The sequence below is a fragment of the Bubalus bubalis genome, chromosome 19 (genome assembly GCF_019923935.1).
Source record: "Bubalus bubalis isolate 160015118507 breed Murrah chromosome 19, NDDB_SH_1, whole genome shotgun sequence".
In the NCBI taxonomy this organism is placed as follows: Eukaryota; Metazoa; Chordata; class Mammalia; order Artiodactyla; family Bovidae; genus Bubalus; species Bubalus bubalis.
This window is the reverse complement of record NC_059175.1, coordinates 9,934,114-9,959,504: the sequence shown is the minus strand read 5'-3', so window position 1 is coordinate 9,959,504 and position 25,391 is coordinate 9,934,114. Positions and strand designations below refer to the sequence as shown.

General features: G+C 41.5%; 1 protein-coding gene across 11 annotated transcripts in view; it reads left to right on the top strand.

Annotated features, from left to right (window-relative positions):
• LOC102407872 (general transcription factor IIH subunit 2) overlaps positions 1 to 25,391 on the top strand; it is a 75,824-nt gene that overhangs the window by 33,276 nt on the left and 17,157 nt on the right. For 7 of the 11 annotated variants that reach the window (XM_044932558.2, XM_044932563.2, XM_044932562.2 and 4 more), the window contains 9 exons: positions 3,319 to 3,892; positions 5,899 to 5,982; positions 6,191 to 6,290; positions 10,316 to 10,397; positions 12,032 to 12,083; positions 15,725 to 15,853; positions 18,053 to 18,152; positions 23,321 to 23,402; positions 25,111 to 25,168. In XM_044932558.2, the coding sequence (XP_044788493.2) occupies positions 3,319 to 3,892; positions 5,899 to 5,982; positions 6,191 to 6,290; positions 10,316 to 10,397; positions 12,032 to 12,083; positions 15,725 to 15,853; positions 18,053 to 18,152; positions 23,321 to 23,402; positions 25,111 to 25,168 (1,261 nt within the window). Of the gene's footprint in view, positions 1 to 3,318; positions 3,893 to 5,898; positions 5,983 to 6,190; positions 6,291 to 10,315; positions 10,398 to 12,031; positions 12,084 to 15,724; positions 15,854 to 18,052; positions 18,153 to 23,320; positions 23,403 to 25,110; positions 25,169 to 25,391 lie in introns of those variants that run through there. The other 4 variants (XM_044932561.2, XM_006078198.4, XM_044932566.1 and 1 more) reach the window with 3 other exon arrangements.

The window sequence follows — 25,391 nt, the reverse complement described above, 5'->3', positions numbered from 1 at the left end:
GGACAGGGCACTGGAGTCAGACAGATGTGGACTTAAATCCTTTTCATGACACAGCAGCAGCACCGGTCCTGTTAGTACCGCAGTTAAAGAGCATGAAACCTGGAGAGGGCCTTGGAGATCTCCCCAGAAAGGCCCTGGGACTAACAAAACTGAGCACTGAACTTTGTAGACCTGCAGGAGGGATTCCAGGGAGTTTGTTGCCACCCTGTGCTTATTTATCTCCAGGGAGGCCTGGAGCTATGGCATTGCCTATTGGCCAAACCTAAGTGAAACATACTAACTAGCGATGAATGTAGCCCTGCGCTAGAATCTGAGAGGACAGGGGCAGCATTCCAGCTTGCTTGAGACAAGTTAGGTGTCCTACTTTGGGCTGCATGACCGAAGAGGCAGAGAATATCCCTCCTTAGGTGAGAGAGTGATTTCCCTGAGACAGAGGTACCTAGCACGTATCTAGGTGGTTCATTGCCTAAAATGAAGCACGGACTGTATAGCGGAAGAAGGCTCCTAGAAGCTGGGCCCGGAGTCTGAGACCACGCTGATGTTTGCCTGTCTTTTGTTTTTATTTTTGTATCATATCTCTTAACTTTATTAAAGTCTGAAGTAAGTATTCTATGTAGAGGCTTATGAGTTTTTTCTATTATCTGACCCTGTGTACTTGCTGAAGTTGGCACTGTGAATGGGATTATGGGAACAGTTTTTGACTTGATTATTTACATGCTGGCTCAAGGCTTTGTTTAGGAGGAAAAAAGTGGGAGAACTACCTAGAACCACTGATGCCAGGTTGGCTGATGAAGGCATCCTGATTTCAATTCACTCTAGTACTATAATTATTCATGGGGGGAAGCATACCAATAGATGGGTTTTTTTGCTATTTAAAAAAATTGAAGTATAGTTGATTTATGGGCTTTCCTGATAGCTCAGCTGGTAAAGAATCTGCTTGCAATGTAGAAGACCTCAGTTCGATTCTTGGGTTGGAAAGATCCCCTGGTGAAGGGAGAGGCTACCCACTCCCGTATTCTTGGGCTTTCCTGGTGGCTCAAGACAGTAAAGAATTAACCTGCAATGTGGGAGACCTGGGTTTGATCCCTGGGTCAGGAAGATCGCCTGGAGGAGGTAATGGCAACCCCTCCAGTATTCTTGTCTGGAGAATCCCATGGACAGAGAAACCTGGTGGGCTGCCGTCCATGGGGTCACAAAGAGTCAGACACGACTGAGTGACTGAACACAACATAGCACTTTCCCCTCTCCTCCTCGCCACCCCCAGCAATGGAATTTAAAGGTGGTAGATCCAGAGCTAGTGGAAGCATTTAAATAGGTTAAAACAGAAATTCAGAGAGAGGGGAATTCAGTCAAAAACAGCGAGGCAAACAAGGCAGGCCTCAGCAGCCAGCCCGGCATCAGTGGTTCTAAACCTTTCTCCCCCTTTTCATGGTCTGGGCTGCTTTGGCAAAAATGAAAGTGCTAAGAAAGTAGTAATGAGTGTACTAAGGAAGAGCCCTAGGCTGCCAAGTCCACCAGGCTTTGGCTGGTTTCTTCTGTAAAGGGAAGGGACTTGAAACCAAAGGGAGAGGTGAGCAAATACTTCTTTTGGCCGGAATGTGGCCCTTATCTGCTAACCGCTAAAGGAATTCTACAGGGAGAGCGCATGAAGACACCAACTGAAATGAAGGCGCTCTTCAGTCAAAAAGCCCAGTAACCTTGTGGACTGATGAGAGCTTCCCGAGGAAGCACTGCTGAAATGGACTTAACGTCTTAGAGACAAGGGAGTTCTTTCCTTTACCCTGAGCACTGCCAGATGAGGGCATGCTTGGGCTTAAATAAGATCTTCAGTGAGCCGCAACTTCTGCAGAAATGCAGGTAGACGGGCAGTCCAAATCAGCTGAGCCTGATTCAGGCGGGGCACACAGCAAAGTTGGTCACGTGGAACTATCCAACTCCACCTGTAGGCATTAAACGAAATACTTTGTTGATTCCTGAAATGTTGAGAATGCAAACATGTGTCTTTGAACTTGTTATATGATGATACAGATTTCCCCTAATCTATCCTTTTATCTACTTCCCTGGTGGCTCAGACAGTAAAGCGTCTGCCTACAATGCGGGAGACCCGGGTTCAATCCCTGGGTCGGGAGGATTCCCCAACAATGGTCCGTCTAGTCAAGGCTATGGTTTTTCCAGTGGTCATGTATGGATGTGAGAGTTGGACTGTGAAGAAAGCTGAGCACCAAAGAATTGATGCTTTTGAACTGTGGTGTTGGAGAAGACTCTTGAGAGTCCCTTGGACTGCAAGGAGATCCAACCAGTCCATTCTGAAGGAGATCAGCCCTGGGATTTCTTTGGAGGGAATGATGCTGAAGCTGAAACTCCAGTACTTTGGCCACCTCATGCGAAGAGTTGACTCATTGGAAAAGACTCTGATGCTGGGAGGGACTGGGGGCAGGAGGAGAAGGGGATGACAGAGGATGAGATGGTTGGATGGCATCACCGACTCAATGGACATGAGTTTGAGTAAACTCCAGGAGTTGGTGATGGACAGGGAGGCCTGGCGTGCTGCGATTCATGGGGTTGCAAAGAGTTGGACACGACTGAGCGACTGAACTGAACTGAACTGATCCTTCTATCTTAAGTGACAATTGATACTCTGATACTACCAGGACTGCATAGGTGACCTTACTGTTGAAGGCAGGATAAAGGTCTGCTGTTACAGACCTACGAGCATATTTTCCCTGAATTAGACTAAGTTATAAGCAGAAGAGCACTGTAATTCAGAAGAAAAGAGTAAAGGGTTGAAACACAGCAGGGGAAGGAGAGGGTGGGACGAACTGAGAGTAGCATTGGCATACATGTGCTGCCGCGTGTAAAGCAGGCACTGTTGAGAAGCTGTAGAGCGCAGGGAGCTCAGCTTGGCGCTCTGGAGTGACCTAGAGGGATGGGATGGTGGGGGGAGTGGGAGGGCAGCTCCAGAAGGAGGGGATATATCCACATTGTTGTATGGGCTTCCCTGGTGGCTTAGATGGCAAAGAATCTGCCTGCAGTGCAGAAGACCCAGGTTCGATCCCTGGGTCAGGAAGATCCCCTGGAGAAGGAAATGGCAACCCACTCCAGTATTCTTGCCTGGAGAATCCCATGGACAGAAGAGACTGGTGGACTACAGACTGTTGTTGTACATCAGAAACTAACACAACATTGTAAAGCAATTATCCTCCAATTAAAAAGAAATATGGTATAACCAGCAAAACAAAAAAATAAAGGGCTTAAATAAATCTCAGGACTAGTAAACCAAGTGACAATGTTCATGAACCTCTTTTTTTCCCTTTTCAGAAAATGGCCACCCAGGAGAAAGCCCCTGAGGAGAGGATTTCACAGTTTGATTATGCTTTGCTCCCAGAGATGTCTGCTTTTCTAGGTGTAAATGCACTTCAATTTGTAAAGGAAATAGAAGAAAAAGAGCACAGAGACAGGGAAAAAATGCAAAAAGGCTTTAATTCACAAATGCGTAGTGAAGCAAAAAGGTTAAAGACTTTTGTGACCTATGACACCTTCAGCTCGTGGACGCCCCAGGAGATGGCAGAGGCCGGGTTTTATTTCACTGGCACAAAATCTGGCATTCAGTGCTTCTGCTGTAGCTTAATCCTCTTCGGTACTAGCCTCCATAATACCCCCATGGGACACCACAAGAAGTTCCATCCAGACTGTGAGTTCCTTCTGGGTAAAGATGTTGGTAACATTGCCAAGTATGATATAAGAGTTCAGAAGCCAGAGAACACATTGAGGAGGGACGACAAAGCAAGATACCAAGAAGAGAAGGCCAGACTCGAATCCTTCAAGAACTGGCCATTTTATGCCCAAGGGACATCCCCAAGGGAGCTCTCAGCTGCTGGCTTTGTCTTTACAGGTAATTTGAAATCATTTTCTGAAATATTTCACTGGAATTAAGTTTAGGTTCGGTTGCAATATTTTGCTCCGTTGCAGTATTTTGTAAATCTTTCCTCACTTGGTCAACATGTTATACTAGGAACATCTATTTTCTCAAGATTCAACTTCAGTAATTTTACTTTAGCTTTAATACAACATGTCAGTTTACCAAAAATATATGCAAAATAAGAAAGTGACTTTTTCTAAAATTTTGGATGTTAGATAATACTTGACTGGATTTCTAAGGCCCTGAAAATAAACCGTGAGGTCAGCCTGACCCTAGTCTCCTTCTTACCCATCCACCTTTTACTGCTCTTAAAGGATTGTTCTCTGATTCTTTTAAATTCTTAAGTGATTGTTCTTGTAATTGCTGCAGTATTGGAGGGTTTTGGTGTGTGTGTGTGTGTTTCACCTTAAGTTTAATTATAACATACAGGTCAAGTTGCATTTCAGAAAACTGGGTATGCTCAGTTACTCAGTCATGTCCACCTCTTTGTGACCCTGTGGACAGGGGCCCACCAGTCTCCTCTGTCCATGGAGTTCTCCAGGCAAGAATACTGAAGTAAGCTGTACGTTGTTTGAGTTGGCCTAGCCACGCCATAAATGTCATGACAGATCTGAGTGAGAATCCTGATTAATACATACGGCTATCATTTACTGAGCACTTACTCGATGCTAGGCCCACCACCACCACCAGGCACGGATTAAGCACTTACACTGATCCAACAGACTTGTCCTTTCCCCCCATTTCACAGCTAATGTCACTGAGGCCCAAAGAGTTTAAGAAACATGCCTAAGGATAGCCAACAAAGACCTGCTGTATAGCACAGGGAACTCTGCTCAGTGTTATGTGGCAGCCTGGATGGGAGGGCAGTTTGGGGAAGAATGAATATGTATACATGTATGGCTGAGTCCCTTTGCTGTCCACCTGAAACTCACAACATTGTTAAGCGACTATGTGCTGTGCTTAGTCACTCAGTCCTGTCTGACTCTTTGCGACCCCATGGACTGTAGCCCGCCAGGCTCCTCTGTCCATGGGATTCTCCAGGCAAGAATGCTGGAGTGGGCTGCCATACCCTCCTCCAGGGGATCTTCTCAACCCAGGGATCAAACCCAGGTCTCCTACATTGCAGGCGGATTCTTTACCATCTGAGCTACCAGGGAGTGACTGTACTCCAATATAAAATAAAGTTTAAAAAAAGAAACAAAGTATTTACATTCCACCTCAGGTACACTGCACAGCGCTTGACACACAGTACGTGCTTCCCTGGTGGCTCAGCGGTAGAGTCTGCCTGCAATGCGGGAGGCCCAGATTCGACCCCTGGGTCAGGAAGATCCCCTGGAGAAGGAAATGGCAGCCCACTCCAGTATTCTTGCCTGGAGATCCCATGGACAGAGGGGCCTGGGGGGCTACAGTCCATGAGGTCGCAAACACTTGGACATGACTGAGCAACCAACACTTTCATATGTTGGATATATGGTATGTTGATTGTTACTATTATTGTTAATTAATAGCAGAAGCTTGAAGAAATTCATATTGATAGTGTTACCCAAGTTGGATGTAAAGAAGAAAATTTAAAAGATTTCTAGTATAGGATTCCGCAGATGTTACAGTGCACTTATCACATATTTCTTCAAGATATTATAGTTAATGTCCTAATTGACCAAGAGACTGAAGCAGAGAAAATGCAGAAAAACCACATCTTTCTGTCATGTTCACAGCAGTTCTGGTTTGTAGTTTGACTTTAATATGCCTACCAGTTTGTGTACTATTTACATCTCAAAATGCCTAAACCGCAAGTTGGTTTTCTTCTTAGTTTTGAAAGCTGATCCTTTTGTAATTCCCCTAAAAACAGTTGTCAAAAAAGAAAAACATACTTGTTGAACATACATCTCAAAAGTGGAAAAAACTATGCCCAAGTTTCCACAGAAATTTCATAGCAGTGCTACAGCTTAAGTCTTCTGTGCTTTACTTCGTGAGTACAGGGTTCCTCTGCTTTCCCATTGCTTCTGCGGGCATGTTGAGTTCAACAGCTTGGAGTGTGTGTCAAGTATGGCCGCCGCTAAGAGGTGAGGTTCAGGCTTCAAAAATGGTCACTGAGGGCAGTGGGACTGTGGATGGGGATTCAGCCAGATGAGTGTGAATGCGCAGACGTGATGGAGCATGTCTCATCTATGCCCAGGGCAGTCAGCTTGCAGAGATACCCCTTCTGGACAATCCCATGAAGATCCCATGGTGCTATTGCCAGGCCATCTAAGTGTTTTGCTTCCTGTGTAGGTAAACGTGACACTGTGCAGTGCTTTTCCTGTGGTGGGTGTTTAGGAAATTGGGAAGACGATGACGATCCCTGGAAGGAACATGCCAAGTGGTTCCCTAAGTAAGTAGATACATATTTTTTGCTTGTAATTTTTTTTAAGACAAAGCAAAACTAAAGCATCCCCTTTCCAGAGCAGATCTTTCAGTTTTGACCTCTCTCCTTCCTAAATAAGAATGCTCCAGAATTCATTCAAGCAAGAAAGCCCTGATGACACTGTGAAATTCTTTAATTATATAATTTTAATATAGTTTCTTAATATTGTTTTATTATCCAAAATACTAAGATATGATTTGCCAAGTAGAAGTTTCAGAATCTGCCTTAATAAATATGGATAATTTGTATTGCAATGATGTAAAATTGTATAAAACAATGTTTAAAACGGCATTACAAATGGTTTCATGTACTGCTGAATATATACCAAATGTAAACATTGTATTTCAAAAACTCAGTAAGAGTTTTGATTATTACAGTGGTCTTGAGTTCTCTGTTTAGAAAACAACATGTTTTAAAAATTATTTCTAATGTTACATTTACTAGTATTTTCTACATGACTGTATCTACCAAATACACATTCATTCCTTTAAAATTTTTAAAACTTTCATTCTGGAAAATTTCATATGCAAGTATAGAGACCACTGATCAACACATGGCCAACTCATATTTCATTCATCTCTCACATACCTTTCCCCAGAAATACAAATAACTAGATTATTTTAAAACAAATCTCAGATATTATATAATGTCAATTGTTTATATTTTAGCATATAACTCTAAAATGCAAGAATATTTTTTAAAAACATAACCATAGTATTATTCTGCCTCCTAAAGAGGATTAGCAGTAATTCCTCAATCACATCAAATATCTGAGGCCGTGTTCAAATGTCCACATCCCCTCTCTCTTTACTGTTTACTTTCTTTACTGATTTGAAGTAGGATGCAAACAGGGTCCATACATTACATTTGGTTGATATCTCAAGATTTTTAGTTTACAGATTTCCTCCTCCCTGACTTTTTCTTGTCACTTTCTCATGAAAGGAGCCATGTAGTCTGTCCTGTAAAACTTCCTCCCCTGGGTCTGGCTGAATGTTTTTCTGGTGTCATTTAACATGTTTCTCTACTTTCTGTATTTCCTGTAATCTAATAATTGGATCTGCAGTGTGCTTTGGCTCATTTTATTTATCATACTTGTCATGCACCTACCACATGCAGAGAAGTTGCTGGTTAGATCTTAGGTCCACCACAAAAAAAACTGGGCTGTTGTTTAGGATTATATGTCATCTTTCACACAGACAGCCAGGCTCACAGAAATGGAAGGATGTCTGATCTGTTCAGTAAGAAAAAAAGCAATATGAATGCATAGTGTATGGACTTGTTTGAAATATATAGAGGAAAAGTTAAAATATACAAATCAAACAATTGATATCTTAAGGTTTGGGTTTGTCAGGAGATGAGGTGGAGAGGGATTTTTCACATTTTACTTTGTTCGCTTCTATCTTGTTTAAATTCTGGGAAACAAATGTATTTCTTTTAAAGTTGTAAAGAAAGTGAGGGGATGGGAGGGAGGAAGAGAACAAAGAAGGGAAGGGATTGGGGGAGAGAGAGATGGAGAGGAAAGAGAAAGGGAGGGGAGCTCTTTCTGACAAGCAGATGAAACAGTTATAGGGATGCATGAAGCCAGATGGGTAAATATTGATTACTTTTTGGCGGTGCTTCAGGGCTTCTGGGATCTTAGTTCCCTGATCAGGGATCAAACCTGCATCCTCTGCAGTGAAAACAGAGAATCTTAACCACTGGACCACCAAGGAGCTCCCCAGATGGTTAAATACTTTGAATGTCATTCTGGTTCGTTGATGAATCAAAGACAGACACCCAGCCAATCATACTTAGCGTTGACAGTGCCCCACGTGGGTATGTGCTGAATGAACATCAATCCTGGCTCTGGGGCACCTGTCTCAGCTTCACTTATCCTTAGGGCCCTGGGCTATACACTGGGCGACTCCCAGCAACACCATCCACACAGACCCTCATGCGGTGGCCGAGCACCAACCAGAGCTGCACATTCTGTGTCGGGTGGCCCTCATACACCTTCTCTGATATACAGCCTAGGGAAAGGTGAGAAGCATTGGGGGAGGATGTGAGTCCCCTGCTCAGCCCCAGATCAGGAGGGAGCTAAGGTCTGCTGCTGCAAAGAGGAGGGCAGAGCGCAGAGGCTCAGAGGTGCACAATGCTGCTTCCTAACACCCAGACCCTAGCCATGTTACTGAACCTCTGCATCTCGTGTGCAAAAAAAAGAAAAGATAATCCATAGATGGTTGGTTGTTGTAAGCATTATAAACAAAGTATATGGAGCAAATGCCTTGTGAAAACTACCATGTATTATATGACCATTTCACCTTTCCCCTGTTTGTCATCATGAGTATATGGTTAGCCAGTGTATTTCAGAGCTGGAATTAGAACTAAGACTCCTCCAATTTCTTGTTGATTGTGCCCTAACCTCAACTGTTTGGGCATCATTTAAAAAAATATATATTTATCCACTGGCTGCTTCGGGTCTTTGTTGTGGCACATGTTATCTTTGTTACGTCATTCAGGATCTTTCCTTTGCCCATGGACTCTCTAGTTTTGGTGTATGGGCTCAGTAGTTGAGGTGCTTGGGCTTTGTTGCTCTGCAGCATATGAGATGTTAGTTCCCTGACCAGGGACAGAACCTGTGTCCCCTGCATTGCAAGGTGGATTCTTAACCACTGGACCATTAGGAAGTCTCTGAGCATCAGTTTTTGCTTTGTTGCTGCTTTTATAAACTATGGACACAATGTCTGGGTATATTCCTACAATTTAAAATGTTAGTATTCAGTGTACTGTGTGTGTGTTAGTTGCTCAGTCCTGCCCAACTCTTTTCAACCCCATCAACTGTAGCCTGCCAGGTTCCACTGTCCATGGGATTTCCCAGGCAAGAATACTGGAGTGGGTTGCCGTTCCCTTCTCCAGGGGAGCTTCCCAACCCAGGGATTGAACCCAGGTCTTCCATATTGCAGGCAGATTCTTTACCGTCTGAGCTACCAGGAAAGCCCACTCGGTGTACTAAATCATTGTAAATAAATAAAATGATTTTTATTGTGTTTTTAAAAGAAGTAGTATGTATTGAGCTCCTTCTCAACTCACTCTAAGCATATGGGGAGGCCCCATCCCTCATGTGCTATGTGGATTGTGTGCAGATTTGGGTTATGTATGGATTTGAGTTGTGTGGGGATTTAGGGCACTCCTTGGAAGGATCTGTACATCTAAAAACTGGGGACCTCAGTGACCCAGGGAGATGGCCCTAGAGCAATGTATGACTCATCTAATGGAGTTCACTTTCTCACATCTGTTCAAGAGAACACTGGTGAGATTGACCACTTTGACAGGGGAGGTGGTATGACAGAAAAAATAAAAAGGTTTATCTCTTCCCCATGAGTGGCAGAAGTGGAACTAACACTCTAGCCTCTTGACTCTCAGCCCTCTGAAAGGAAGCTTAAATTTGTAAGAGAGAGATTTTTAAAAAGTTAAAATTGCTTCTGTTTTGTGGAAAGGAATGTGTTTTTTTAAGTGTATTCAATATGCTCTTTTTAAAAAATTCTATCAGTTTCCATTGTATATTTCTAAGGAGTAGTATATATGTTTTTCAATAGATGAAATTTATTATGGTTTGTTACCTTTACCGCCAGTAACTTTTATATAAGCATAGGAACTAGTTTGTCACTGTAGTTTAACTTAACAAAAACACCTCCAATCTATATACTGTTATAAATCCATCTCTTTGATTGTATTATGTTTTGTTTCAGGAGAAAAGATAACCTGAAGATTTAGTTTTGCATTATTACACATGTTGTCATTAATGGAAATAGTAATTATATGATAATAAAGATAACTGCCATAAGTTTTGGGGCAACTTTTTTGACAGTTTTATCAAAGTGAAAAAGAATGTAAAGTACACAATGCAATAAGTTTTAACGGATGTTTTTTGTGTCACGGCAGTTATAAAGATACAGGATATCTCTATCACAGTATCAGGGTACACTTTAATTTTGTTTGTTTGTTAATTATAGATGTGAATTTCTTCAAAGTAAGAAATCCTTAGAGGAAATTACCCAGTATATTCAAGGCTACAAGGGATTTGTTGACGTCACGGTAATTTATTATCCTTTTAATTAATTTTTGCTGGCGTGCACTTGCTTTACAGCATCGCGTTAGTTTCTGCTGTACAGCAAAGTGAGTCAGCCATATGTATACATGTGCTGTGAGCGACGTCGCTTAGTCGTGTACAACCCTTTGCGACCCCATGGACTGTAGCCCATCAGGCTACTCTGTTCATGGGATTCTCCAGGCAAGAATACTGGAGTGGGTTGCCATTTCCTTCTCTACGGGATATTCCCGAGCCAGGGATCGAACCCACATCTCTAATATCTCCTGCATTGGCAGGTGGGTTCTTTACCACTAGTACCACGTGGGAAGCACTGTACATATAACCCCTCCTTTTTGTATTTCCTTCCCGTTTAGGTCACCACGGAGCATTGAGTAGAGTTCCCTGAGCTATACAGTAGGTTCTCATTAGTTATCTATTTGGCATCATGGTAATTTATAAAAATTTTATAAATTAATTAGAATGAGGAGCATACATCCCTCTTTTGTCATGGCCTCTCCTTCTTTCTTCTTCCTTTATTCCATTCCCCTACCTCTCATTGGGCAGGTGGAAGAAAAACATGTTCTTTTGGTCAACTAGAGTCTTAGAATGGTCTGCCTTCCTGGCAATTCTCTCCTCTTGGACTGAGATCAGTTCCTCTAGCTTCCAGTGTCCTCATGAGACATTCAGACCACAGGACGCTACCCACAGTAAGCCTCAGAGATGGTTACGCTATGCTCTATCATGTGACTTCCCTAGTGGCAGGTGTTGGGAAAACCCATCTTACACAGGCTTATGCAAAAAAAAAAAAGCGCAGAGGGCTGGATATATTGGCTAACATGACTCAGATGAGAACCCTTCAGCGGCAGAAGTGTTTCTTCAGAGAGAAATCTGGATGCAATTTTCAGAGAAGAATCAGTTACTCAACACTTAACCATCCTTCTGAATCCAGTTTCTTTCCTATATCTCATACCTTCCTCATTAGTCAAAGGACCTCTGTGATATCTTATTGTAACTTAGCTTTTGAATTGAATCTCTGGAAAAACTGACCCAGAAAAGGCTTCTTGTTGAGTATAAATATTCACAGGTTTTCTTTTCCCATTACACTGTGTAAAAAATGTCAATATTAATAGAAATAATAATTAAAAGAATAATTCTCTAACAACTCTGCCATTCAATTCAATTAAACTCTTAATTTACAGGCAGGGGGTGGAGGAGGGAGTTCTTTTAATTTTTGTTCATAGATAGTTGTATACTTCAAATCAGTAACTTGAATTTTTTTAGATTCAGGTACAGTCGATCTACGCTCAGACAGTAAAGTGTCTGTCTGCAATGCAGGAGACCCGGGTTCGATCCCTGGGTTGGGAAGATCCCCTGGAGAAGGAAATGATAGCCCACTCCAGTATTCTTGCCTGGAAAATCCCATGGACAGAGGAGCCTGATAGGCTACTGTCCATGGGGTTGCAAAGAGTCAGACACGACTGAGCGACTGAACTGAACTAATAGTGAATATATCCAATATATATATAATTTTATTGGATATATTCACTGTAGAATATTGGATATGTACGTTAGATACTTGTGGCTTATTTATTTTATGCACAATATTTTATATAATAGCTTGAATTTTCATTTTCTTCAGGGAGAACATTTTCTGAATTCCTGGGTCAAGAGAGATTTATCTGTGGCATCAGGTAAAGACTCAGACATATTTAGAAAAGCTCTAGTTGTTTATTTCTTTTGCTTTATTCCCCCTAACCTTTCCATTTTCCTCCTCATTTTGTGGTGCCATGGTAATTTTTTAAAAAACCATTTCATTAGAGTTTCTTGGTCTCCTGGGGTGACTTAATTTTTTAACATAAATGAACATAGGGAAATATATCAGGGTTGGGTCCTTAATTAAATTTCCCTTAAAGCAATTAAGGTTTCTGGATAAAATGGTTTTGAAAAATTCTTATATGGATCAGTGTCTATTAAGAAATTTAATGTGAAATAATAGAAAATAAATGTTGATCTCTGCCCCCAATTCCTGGCACAGAGCTCCTCAGTTCAGTTCAGTTCAGTCACTCAGTCATGTCCAAGTCTTTGAGACTCCATGGACCTGCAGCATGCCAGGCCTCCCTGTCCCTCACCAACTCCTGGAGTTTACTCAAACTCATGTCCATTGAGTCAGTGATGCTATCCAATCATCTCATCCTCTGTCGTCCCCTTCTCCTCCTGCCTTCAATCTTTCCCAACATTAGGGTCTTTTCGAATGAGTCAGTTCTTCGCATCAGGTGGCCAAAGTATTGGAGTTTCAGCTTCAGCATCAGTCCTTCCAATGAATATTGAAGACTGATTTCCTTTAGGATGGACTGGCTGGATCTTATTGCAGTCCAAGAGACTCTCAAGAGTCTTCTCCAACACCACAGTTCAAAAGCATCAATTCTTCAGCACTCAGCTTTCTTTATAGTCCAATTCTCACATCCATATATGACTACTGGAAAAACCATAGCTTTGACTAGACAGACCTTTGTTGGCAAAGTAATGTCTCTGCTTTTAAACATGCTGTCTAGGTTGGTCATAACTTTTCTTCCAAAGAGCAAGCGTCTTTTAATTTCATGGCTGTAGTCACCATCTGCAGTGATTTTGGAGCCTAGAAAAATAAAGTCTGTCATTGTTTCCATTGTTTCCCCATCTATTTGCCATGAAGTGATGGGACCGGATGCCATGGTCTTAAGTTTTCTGAATGTTGAGTTTTAAGCCAACTTTTTCACAGAGCTCCTAAAACCCATGTAATTTCCTAAGTGATAAGATCATGAGGAGCATCTCTTGTTCTAATATTTGATCTTTGACACTGTCCCTGATATAGGGCTCCTAAAACCCTTGTAAACCCCTAAGTGATAAGAGCACTAAGAGCACTTTTGGTTTCTGATGTGGTGACTCTGGGTGGGCTCTTGGTTGGAGGTTGGTCACTGGGAGGAACAAGTTATGATTAGAAGATTGGAATTTTCAGCCCTACCCCCTTTTCTTCATATCGGGGAAAGGGGATATAAATTGAGTTAATGATTGATCATGCTGACTGCAGCCATGAAATTAAAAGACGCTTACTCCTTGGAAGGAAAGTTATGACCAACCTAGATAGCATATTCAAAAGCAGAGACATTACTTTGCCAACAAAGGTTCATCTAGTCAAGGCTATGGTTTTACCAGTAGTCATGTATGGATGTGAGAGTTGGACTGTGAAGAAGGCTGAGCGCCAAAGAATTGATGCTTTTGAACTGTGGTGTTGGAGAAGACTCTTGAGAGTCCCTTGGACTGCAAGGGGATCCAACCAGTCCATTCTGAAGGAGATCAGCCCTGGGATTTCTTTGGAAGGAATGATGCTGAAGCTGAAACTCCAGTACTTTGGGCACCTCATGCGAAGAGTTGACTCATTGGAAAAGACTGATGCTGGGAGGGATTGGGGGCAGGAGGAGAAGGGGACGACAGAGGATGAGATGGCTGGATGGCATCACTGACTCAATGGACGTGAGTCTGAGTGAACTCTGGGAGTTGGTGATGGACAGGGAACCCTGGCGTGCTGCGATTCATGGGGTTGCAAAGAGTCGGACTCGACTGAGCAACTGATCTGATCTGATCTGATCTGATGTGAGGACGCCTCCATAAAAATCCCAGTAGTTTGTGGATCCAGGAGCCTTTGGGTGTGTGAACACAACCACACTGTAAATGTGACACATCCCAACTCCACGGGGAGGGAAGCTCCCAGATCTCTGTGAGCCAGCGCATCTGTGCGTGTGTGCATGCCAAGTCGCTTCAGTCATGTCTGCGTCTTTGCCACGCTATGGGCTGTAGCCCACCAGGCTCCTCTGTCCATGAGATTCTCCAGGCAAGAATACTGGAGTAGGTTGCCATGCCCTCCTCTAGGGGATCTTCCCAACCCAGGGATCGAACCTGCATCTCTTATGTCTCCGGCATTGACAGGCTGGTTCTTTACTAGTAGCGCCACCTAGAAAGCCCCCAGCTCATCTGTACCCTTGATCACGTCCTTTGCTAAACAAATATAAATGTTTCCCTGGGTTCTGTGAGCCACTCCATCGAATGAAGTGGAGTGGGAGCAGTCTTATGGGATTGAGCCTTTATTCTGTAGGATCTGGTACTACTAAGTAGATAGTGTCAGTAAATTGTAGGACACCCAGCTGGTGGTGCAGAGAATAGCTGGGTGGGGAAAGTATCAGAAGTATTGTGAACGTGACGGTAGTGTGAGAGTAAAGGAGACACACTGGAGGAGAAGACTGAGGTTTTCCAGCACAGTAAGTCACATTCCAATGAAAAATGAAGTGAAGGCCGGAATCCTGGGATTAGATGTCATACTGAAACAAGCTTTCATCTTAAGGAATTTTGCAGTATCCACTTTTGTTACCATATTTAATAGACACATAAGTTGGTTTTCAAATCCTCAAGGGGTGCAGAAGACTAGAACCAAACTCTAGGACCAATGTGGAAAGTCTAATGGAGACCACCCCCATACAGCTAACACCCAAAGGGCAAGAAATAAATCTGCCTCCTTTTTAGGGGGCTTCAAGCAAGATTTGCCTTTCTCCAGTCTTGATACTAACTTGGGGAGGAAGAGAAGCTGCTCTAGCTTACTCTTGCTTTATTCTGATGCTCTACAATGAAAAGATAATTTGAAAATATTTTATTATAAAAAAATGTATACAAAAATACTACTACTACTACTAAGTCACTTCAGTCGTGTCCGACTCTGTGCGACCCCATAGATGGCAGCCCACCAGGCTCCCCCGTCCCTGGGATTCTCCAGACAAGGACACTGGAGTGGGTTGCCATTTCCTTCTCTGATGTATGAAAGTGAAAAGTGAAAGTGAAGTTGCTCAGTCGTGTCCGACTCTTAGCAACCCCATGGACTGCAGCCCACCAGGCTCCTCCATCCATGGGATTTTCCAGGCAAGAGTACTGGAGTGGGGTGCCATTGCCTTCTCCAGTATACAGAAATAAGACCATAGCAAATCCCCACCAGGTATCCACCATTCGGTTTCAACAATTTAACACGTGGTCAGTCTGGTTTTGTTTCTCCTTTTCTAACCCCCTCCTTCAATTGTATTGAAACAAACTCAAACATACTGTTCTATCTGTAAACACAAAGAAAGAAAGGAAGAAAGTGAAGTCGCTCAGTTGTGTCCGACTCTTTGCGACCCCATGGGCACCAGACCAGGCTCCTCCGTCCATGAGATTTTCTAGGCAAGAGTACTGGAATGGGTTGCCATTAAGGATAACTCAAACACTGATAGTAGCAGTATCAAAGCTTGCTAGTCTCACCGTATGTCTTTTATTCCAGTCTGTTGCAATGGCAGCAACAGTCCTTCGTTTGTTAATGAAGAACTCCTCCTGCAGTCTTTCAAGTCCTGGCACCCGTCGTACCCAGTGGGAGCAGCAGCTCTGGCCAAAGCAGGGTTTTTCTACACAGGTGAGCCAGCGGTTTGGCCCAAGCTCTTGCCTTGCTGCCCACTGATCTTGGGCTTGTATTTAACTAGGCTCAACAATCCCTACTTCTCATTATTCCTCACATATTCTTTTTCCTTTCGGTATCATAAATCCTCTCCCAATTCTCCACACCTCCTTTAGGTAGTAAAGCCCCAGCCTTGAAAACTTAAGGTCTGGGCTAACAACAAATACAAGTATTCTGTTGGGAATAATTATCATGCCTTGGTACACTTTACTCTCTACCCCCACTCCTCTGGAAACTGTCACATGACTCTGAGTCCCTCACTCTTGAACCAGAGCCCAGCAGTCAGATGTCCATACCTACATAGCAGAGGAGCTGGGACGTTCGATTTTTTTTTTCTTCCAGGTAGCAATGTGCCCAGCTGAAAATTGGAGTTTCTGTTACTAAGGAAGATTGAGAGATATCTAGGAGTGTGGATAGTGGTCTTTTAAAAAAATATATATTTATCTGACTGTGGGATCTTGGCTCTTCGTTGTGGCATGCAGTATCTTTAGCTGCAGCACAGGAGCTCTTTAGATGAGGCATGTGGGACCTAGGTCCCTGACCAGGCCCTCTGCATTGGGAGCACGCGGTCTTAGCCACTGGACCAGCGGAGAATTCCCCTGGATAGAGGGTCTTTGCCACACTCTCCTTGGAAGAGAAAGTCAGAACATTCCTTCTTATAATTCCTAAGCATGGAGAATCTGCCATCGGTTCATGGTATTCTCTCTTTAGCTACTGGTCGTCAGGAGTCCCACGTTGTCATGTGCAAAGAAAGGGGGGCTTCCCCTCAACTTCACCTCTGCCTGTGGTATAGAAAGGTGAACTGATACTGTATCCTTTCTGGAGACCTTGCTGACCTTCTCCACACCAAACACACATGCTCAATTACAGTGAAGGTCCATGGGGGAACTTCTGCAGTGGGGTCAAGTCATGAATAACACAGAGTAGTACAGAGCAAGGGAGTGTAGTGTTCACTTGAACTAACAGACGTGTTCCATTGGTACAAAAATCTTAATGGCTCAGTATCTTAAGCACTTGGAGAGTTAGTGCTCCCCCCTTTCTTCTTGCTCTCTCTGTTCTCACTTCCCTGTGGCAGCCTTGCTCAAGGACCTTCTGCCTAGCAGTGTCCTCACCCTCTTCCTTTTGAACTCCTCCTCACCCACAAGTCCTAGTCATCTCACCCTTTGGGGATCTTGCAAGCTCTAGGACCTCCTATTTCTGTACAGACACAAAGGGAGATTTTCCTATGCTCTGGCTTTATAATGACTGCAGGAGTCCAAGAGGAGAAGGAAGATGAGGAATGTTCCATCATCTTACTAGCGTGGGTAGCTGTTCCCTTCTCCAGGGGATCTTCTCAACCCAGGAATCGAACCCTGGTCTCCCACATTGCAGGCGGATTCTTTACTGAGCGGATTCCCAGCTGAGCCACCAGGAAAGCCCAGGACTACTGGAGTGGGTAGCCTGTCCCTTCTCCAGTGGCTCTTCCTGCCCCAGGAATCCAACCAGGGTCTAATGCATTGCAGGCGGATTCTTTATCACCTGAGCTACCATGGAAGCCCTCTTAGAAACTAGGATGTTTCTAGTTCAGTGCTTTGGTAGATCCAGATGCTAATTTCCTTCCAAAAAATAGAATCTCACACGAAGACTTGATCCTATTTCTAGTGGAATAAACCTATAGTAAGAGGTGTCTGATTCTTCACGATCTTACTTACATGAGACTGGCTGTATTTGCTTATATATATCTTCCTGAGCTCCAGATGTATTCTTTCTGATTTATTCATTGAACAGATAACTTATTAAGTGCATAATAAGTGCTAATCACTGTTCTAGGTCCATGAGATTCATTGGGGAGCAAAACAGACAAAAACCTCCTCCTTCATGGAGCTTCAATTCCACATTCTGATTTGCAAATCTCTTGCCCCATTGAATGAAGAGGGGACAGGGACAGGGTTTGATCAGTGTGCATGGTACATAGGAACATTCAGTGGCACTTGCTCATGAGCCCACTGGTGCGAGAAGAGCCCTAGTTAGAGTATTTCCTCACCGGTGACACAAAGTTGTGACTTTGTCACAAAATCTGATAGAAAGTGTAAGTTGGGTTTTGCTAATATGGTTATTATCTGTGTCACTTGGCAAATCCATCGGCCTGCGGCACTGATGCAATTTCCTCACTTCTAGGCAAATCGGACATTGTCCGGTGTTTTTCCTGTGGAGGATGTTTGCATGCATGGAAGGAAGGTGATGACCCATTAGAAGAACACGCCAAATTTTTTCCCAAGTAAGTGGAATGAATGCTTAGTATCTACAAATCTGGATGTATTCTAGCAATTTCCCCCTCATTTTATATTCTGATGAAGTCTTTGCCCACCTGTCTCATTCTTACAGTAAGGGAGGAGTCTTCCTTTCTTTCATTCCATTGCTTTTGCAACCCCCTTCCCATCTAGCCTTCCTCACAATAGTTACAGTGCAGTTTTGCTTCAGTCATCATTTTCACATTACTATCTATGTTATCATGACTTCATAAACGGAGCTTTGTAGTAAATAATTTTTTTCTCTCCCTGTACAACTTCCAGTTTTTGTAGGGAGTGACAACTGTTTTATCAGTATGTTTGCTTACTTTTTTTCCCTTAATTCACACATAAACTATTGTAAAGTGCACAATCCAGTAGCCTTTAGTACATGAACAGTGTTGTATGATTACCTCCACTAAATCCAAAACATTTCGTTATTCCAAAAGAGAACTGTGTACCCGTGAAGCAGTCATTCCTTGTCTCCCCAGTACACCCTATTTCCTGAGAGCTTTAGCTTTCTGTTGCTATAGATTTACCCTCTTGGATATTTTATGTAAATGGAAGCGTATAATATCTTTTGTCTCTGACTTTACTTAGCAGTGTTTTGAGGTTCATTCATGGTGTAGCATGTATCAGTACTTCATTCTTTTTTATGACGGAGATATATGTAATTGTACATGTGTATATATATGTGTGTATTTCAGTTTCTCCATCTCACCAGTACCTGTTATTTTCCTTTTTAAAAAATATAGTCATTTGCCTAGTTTTTAAAATGTATTTAGCACCAGTTCATCTTCAAATTCCCCCAAATGTTTAAATCTCCTCTCCAATCATTCATACTTATAATACAGCCCACTATTTTCATTTTCTTAAAGAGGCTGTCATGAAGTCTCTGACCTGCTTTAATATGAACTCTTTGTCCTGAAGTTACCTTAGGATACTAGGGTTGTTCTTCGAGTCATCCTAGAGATCCCTATTGCCTCTCTCCTGTGTTTCCTGGATCTGTTGTCATCCTTTTCTTGACTTAGTCACTCACTTTGAAATACTCCCCCACAGATCCCTGGGAAAGACTGCATAAGAAATGCATGTTTTAGCTTCCACTTAATGCATATATCTGAATATTTATATATATTTTCTCATGCTCGTTTGGTAGTTTAGCTAGGTATGGAATTCAAGGTTGGAAATCATTTTAATTCCAAATTGTAGAGACATTGCTGCCTTTTCTAATAACTTCCAGTATTGCTGTTGAAGTTCCATGTCTTTCTGATTCTTAATCTTTTTATTATTTCTTCCCATTCTGGAGGCATTTAGGATTTTCTCTTTGTTTCCAGTGTTCTAAAATTTCATGAAGAAATGGCTATTTTTAAATATTTGTTTTCTGTAGCTCTTTAACATTTTGGAGGGCTTATTTCTCACTCACCAAACTCTTCAAAAATGTTCAACTATAAGAGGACATTTTGTTGTTTTCACTTTGTAATTAGTAAATGCTCTTCTAGAAATAAATATTAATACAAATAGGTCTTAAATGCTTCTATCTAAGATTCTCAAGAGATATAGTTTTGAAGGTGTTTTCACAGAAGTAGTTGCATTTTTCTTTATTTGGATTTAGTATTTAGTAAATTGTTAAACAGTGGAGATGGTCTTCTTAGTTTTTGGAAAAATAAACTAGGATACAGTCTGATTGCATTTAGGACCTTTTCTCGACTCTGTCATTTCCTTTTTTGTGAAGCTTTTTATTTCTCCTCTGCCTTTTTTGTTTGTTTGGTTATTATTTTTGTTTTTTGGTCCTCTGAGTGAGGCTTGACTCTTTTGCCTCTCTTTTAAAATTGCAAACTAGGATGCCCTTAAATAAGCATGTGGGACTTAAAGGAAAATTAAAGAAACCAATGAACCTACCACTAAAGTTAAGAAACTGAATATTATCAAGTCCTTAGAAGGCTAGTGTGTGCCTATCTTCCAAGTTCTGATTATATCCTTGTCCCTTTAATCCAGAAGGCTTCCCTGTTGCCTCAGTTCTGCCTGCAATGCAGGACACCCAGGTTCGATCCCTGGGTTGGGAAGATCCCCTGGAGAAGGAAAAGGCAACCCACTCCAGTATTCTTGCCTGGAAAAGCCTGCCAGGCTCCACTGTCCATGGGATTGCAAGAGTCAGACACGACTTAGTGATAAAACCACCACCAATTCTGAAATTCGTGCAATTGTTCCTTCTACTCCGAATGGTTTCACCAGCTACATATGTATCATTAAACATACTTAACTTTGCCTGTTCTATAAATTCAAATAAATGGAAGGATACTGCATGGTTCTTCTGTGATGACTGACTTGTTTTACTCCATAACGTTTTTGAGACTCATTTATAATTATGTTAGAGTTGCAATTTACTTGTTCTCATTGCTATATAGTATATTGTTTTATGAATATAAAATTTATCCTTCTAGATTCAACATCTGGGTTGTTTTCAGAATGTTGCAATTCAAATAATGCCTCTATGAACCTTCTTGGACATAATTTCCAGTGCTCATATTCCTCTAGGATACATAACCAGCCATGGAATTGCAAAGTAATACGATGTACACATTCAACTTTACTCTTTTATGCAAAACTTTTTCCAAAGTGGCTGTACTGATTTATATTCTCATTGGTATAGATGTTTCCATTCTGTCTGCTCCCTCACTAACTTAGTATTGCCCCAATTTTTGTCAATCTAATTACTAATAATGTTGAACATATTTTCATATTTTCCCACATAGTTTCCTTGCTCTTTTTCTTCAGAAACATATCTTATGTATTCTTTACCCTTTCCTCTTTCTTATTCAGAGAGTATATGAAATATCCTTTTTATCTCTCTTGGTACTCCTTGTTCGTGAGTCTTTATCTGATGTTAATATTCTGTAGCCACTCCAGCTTTTAGTTTTTGCATGATTCTGTATTTTTTTTTTTTTGGCTGCAGAGTACAACGTGAGGGATCTTAGTTACCAGACCAGAGATCAAACCCAGAGAGAATGGAGTCCTAACCACTGGACCATCAAGGAATTCCTAAAATAATTTTACTTTTAACCTGTAACTTTAAAGTGAATTTCTTGTAGACAGCATAGGTGGGTCTTGCTTTTTTAACAGTCTGACAACATCTGCTTTCTTTTTTTGTTGTTATTGTTGTTTGTTTGAGTTTTTTGGCTGTGCTGTACAGCTTGTGGGATCTTAGTTCCCTAACCAGAGCCCTGGCAGTGAGAGCAAGGAGTCCTAACCACTGGAGCACCAAGAGATTCCCCAATATCTGCTTCCTACTGGGAGTGTTTAGAGCATTTACATTTAATAGAATCATTGATATGGTTGGATTTTAATCTACTATTTTGCTATTTTTTTTCCTATTTATCCATCTCTTGTTTGTTTCTTCTTTTCCTGACTTGCATTTGAGTATTTTTCAATATTCCATTTTATCTCCATAGTTGGCTTTTTAGCTGTACAACTTTATCTTTTTAGTGCCTGCTCTATAATCTACATAATGCACATTTAACAAATCACAGTCATCTTCAAATAATTTTAGAACAATTGACATATAATGTATGAACCAATAGTATACTTCTATTTTCCCCTTCCTATTCTCTGTACTATTGTTACCATATATTCTACTTCACATGTATTCTAAATCTCACAATGTAGTGTTATATCTTTGTTGTAAATAATTATCTTTTAAATACATTTTAGAAAGAGAGAAAGCATGTTTCATATTTACCCAATGAGTTACCATTCCTGGAACACTTCATTCCTTTGGGTAAAACCAAGTTTCCATCTGTTATGATTTTCCTTTTAAGAAGAAACTTAAGAAGAACTTCCTTTAACATTTCTTGTAGTACTAGTCTGCTGGAAGCTAAATTCATTGGCTTTATTTGTACAGAAAAGTCTGCATTTTACCTTCCTTCAGAGTAGGAGTAACCTTTCCCTTGATGGGTTTATCTACACAGTCACCTTGGACAGAAGCATTTAAAGTCCTGCTAGCTTTTTCTATAGCTGCCCTTCTATTCCTGGGCTCATCTCCAAGTCATTCATCTAGGAAAATAAAAATGATGTGTCCTCTGGCTTTATCTCCTGCTTTCCTGTAATTCAGCAGCATAAAAATAAGCGGAGAGAGTTGTTTCTAGTTTTATCATTTACCTACTCACATTTATAGTTCTCATTTATCCAAGTTAATGATTGTGAATAGAGCTCTGTAGAATTTTCTTCCTGGGTTCTTCAGGCAAACACCATAACTGAATTTAGAAAGTATCGTATGTTCCAATTTCATGATGTCTAGCAAATTGTTTTTAGGGCCATTCTCTAGTCTTCATATTGATGGAGGTTTTTTTTTTCTGAAATAAACTTTTTATTTGGGGGTATTTTTAGATTTAGAGAAAAGGTGAAAAGATAATACAGAGTGTTCCTGATTTCCATACTCAGTTTCCTCTAGTACTAACATCTTACATTACCCTGGTATATTTGTTAAAATTAAAAAAAACAACACTGGTACATTACAGTCAACTCCAGGTGTTTACCTGTGTTTCACCATTTTTTTCCTGCTCATGTCCTTTTTGTTGTCGTTGTCCCAGAATCCATAGATGGAGTTGTTGTCTCTATTTTCTTTCCACTAGGTTCATTTTAGTTGGTTTCATGGATGAGTGTTAAATATGCTCCCACTCCACCAAATTGGCTGGTTATCCCCACCATTACTTTATGAGCCATTTACATCTCTGCTCCCAGGAGCCACAGTCTACATGCCTTGCTTGATAAAGACACTGACAGACTCACAGGAAATGTTAATTTTATACTTAATCTTTGCCACTAAAACTCTGACAGTGTTTTTGAAAACCTAAAGCAAAGGTTTCATTGCATACAACTATCTCTGTAACTCCAGTACTTTGGCCACCTGATGTGAAGAGTTGACTCACTGGAAAAGACCCTGATGCTGGGAGGGATTGGGGGCAGGAGGAGAAGGGGACGACAGAGGATGAGATGGCTGGATGGCATCACTGACTCGGTGGACATGAGTCTGAGTGAACTCTGGGAGTTGGTGATGGACAGGGAGGCCTGGCGTGCTGCGATTCATGGGGTCGCAAAGAGTCGGACACGACTGAGCGACTGATCTGATCTGATCTCTGTAACTTGTAACTTGTGTGCTTAGTTGTCAGTTTCTCCAGAGTGTGAAGTCCTCCGCAGAAGCGATTCCAGACCTTCAGAGCCACGATGAACTTTCTGAGTTAACGGTATTGAATGCAACCTTGTTTATTTTCAGAGTGTGTGATCATGTGATTAAGAACAGTTTTGAGCAGGAACTACTCATCATAAATAAGTAGTGTCAGTCACTCAGTCATGTCCAACTCTTTGTGACCCCACGAATTGTAGCCTGCCACTCTCCTCTGTCCATGGGATTCTCCAGGCAAGAATACGGATTGCCATTCCCTTCTCCAAAGAATCTTCCCAACTCAGGGATTAATCTGGGTCTCCTGCATTGCAGATTCTTTACTATCTGAGCTACAGGGAAGATACATCATAAATAAATCAGTCAATAAATTCTGCCAATATCTGTTAAGCATCTATTAAGAGCTACTTACAGATGGGGATACTACATTAAACACAACATAATGCCTAGCTTCATGAAATGTAGAGTCAGTCCCTTCTACTTTGGTGCCCAGACTTGTTTGGACCTAAGAGTTGATTAGCATCCAGGCTACCTAGATCCCATCAGTGATCTTCATTTGAAGGGCAGTAAGGTCTGACTTGCTAGTTGGCTTTTCTCAAAGCTGGGAAGATATGTTTCTTTTACAAATGCAAATGACCAACCAATCTGACAATTAATGGTCAGATTAATAGGTTGACCCCTTTAAACTAAGAAACTCTATATATTTCTCTGGAATATTAGCCACTACCAATTTAACACACACACACACACACACCCCTTATTTGAGGCTGTATATTAAGTATATTGTCATCCCATGAAAAAGAAAACAGAGTAATTTGCCATTCATTTGACTCATCTTTTACATTTGTGAACCAAAAACGAAATTGAAGGAAAACATTTGGGGGTATAGAAATAGCTGTTTTTATTTTATTGATGTATATGTGACTTACAATATTAATTCCAGGTATACTACATAGTATTAGATATTCTGTACATTACAAAATGATTACTACCATAAGTCTAGTTACTGTCTGCATCATAAAAAGTTATTATAGTATTATTGACTATTTTCCCCTTGTTGTACATTCCATCTCTGTGACTTACTTATTTTATAACTGGAAGTTTGTATCTCTTAGGGCTTCCCTGGTGGCTCAGATGTTAAAGCGTCTGCCTGCAATGCGGGAGATCTGGGTTTGATCCCTGGGTCTGGAAGATCCCCTGGAGAAGGAAATGGCAACCCACTCCAGTATTCTTGCCTGGAGAATCTCATGGACAGACAAGCCTGGTGGGCTACAGTCCACGGGATCGCAAAGAGTCGGATATGACTAAGCGACTTCACTTTCACTTTAACTTTTGTATCTCTTAATCCCTTCCACCAATTTTGCTCATCTCCCCCCACCTCCCTTAAAGAACTTATTTTTAAAAGAAGAAACTTAATCTCCCTATATCCCAGGTATGTAATATTTAAAATACTTTTAATAACTGAGATCAGAAGCTACACCGAATAGTTTCTGGAGGGTCCATCTTGCTCCTGACACTGTGATTCTAATCACCTGGTCAGTAATCACTGCTCATGTCACCCAAGGAATGCACTGTTTGGGTACCATATAGAAGCATACACTTGCATGTGTTTGCAGATCACTTATTATTTCATATTTGTAGCACTCCTCCCTGCAACTGGCATAAACACTTGAGGGTGGCTTGTGTTTAGAAAATGTCTGGTTTCTGATTGCAAGTTGAGGCCCCACCCACTTATACAGATGTTAACTTAATAGAGAATTTTCTTTTCAAAGGAAACCACAAGTGAAAGCAATCTTGAAGAGTCAACAGCAGTTAGTTCTATAGTGCCAGGTAAGGATTTGGAGGTAGCACATGGGATTATATGAATGTGTACATATCTTTGTATATAGAGGATTTTATTATATTATTTATTTATTTATGGCCAAACTACACAGCATGTGGGATATTAGTTCCCCAACCAGGGGTTGAACCTGCACCCCCTGCAGTGGAAGCATGGAGGCTTAACCACTAGACTGCCAGGGAAGTCCCGTATGTAGGGGATAATAGGAATATT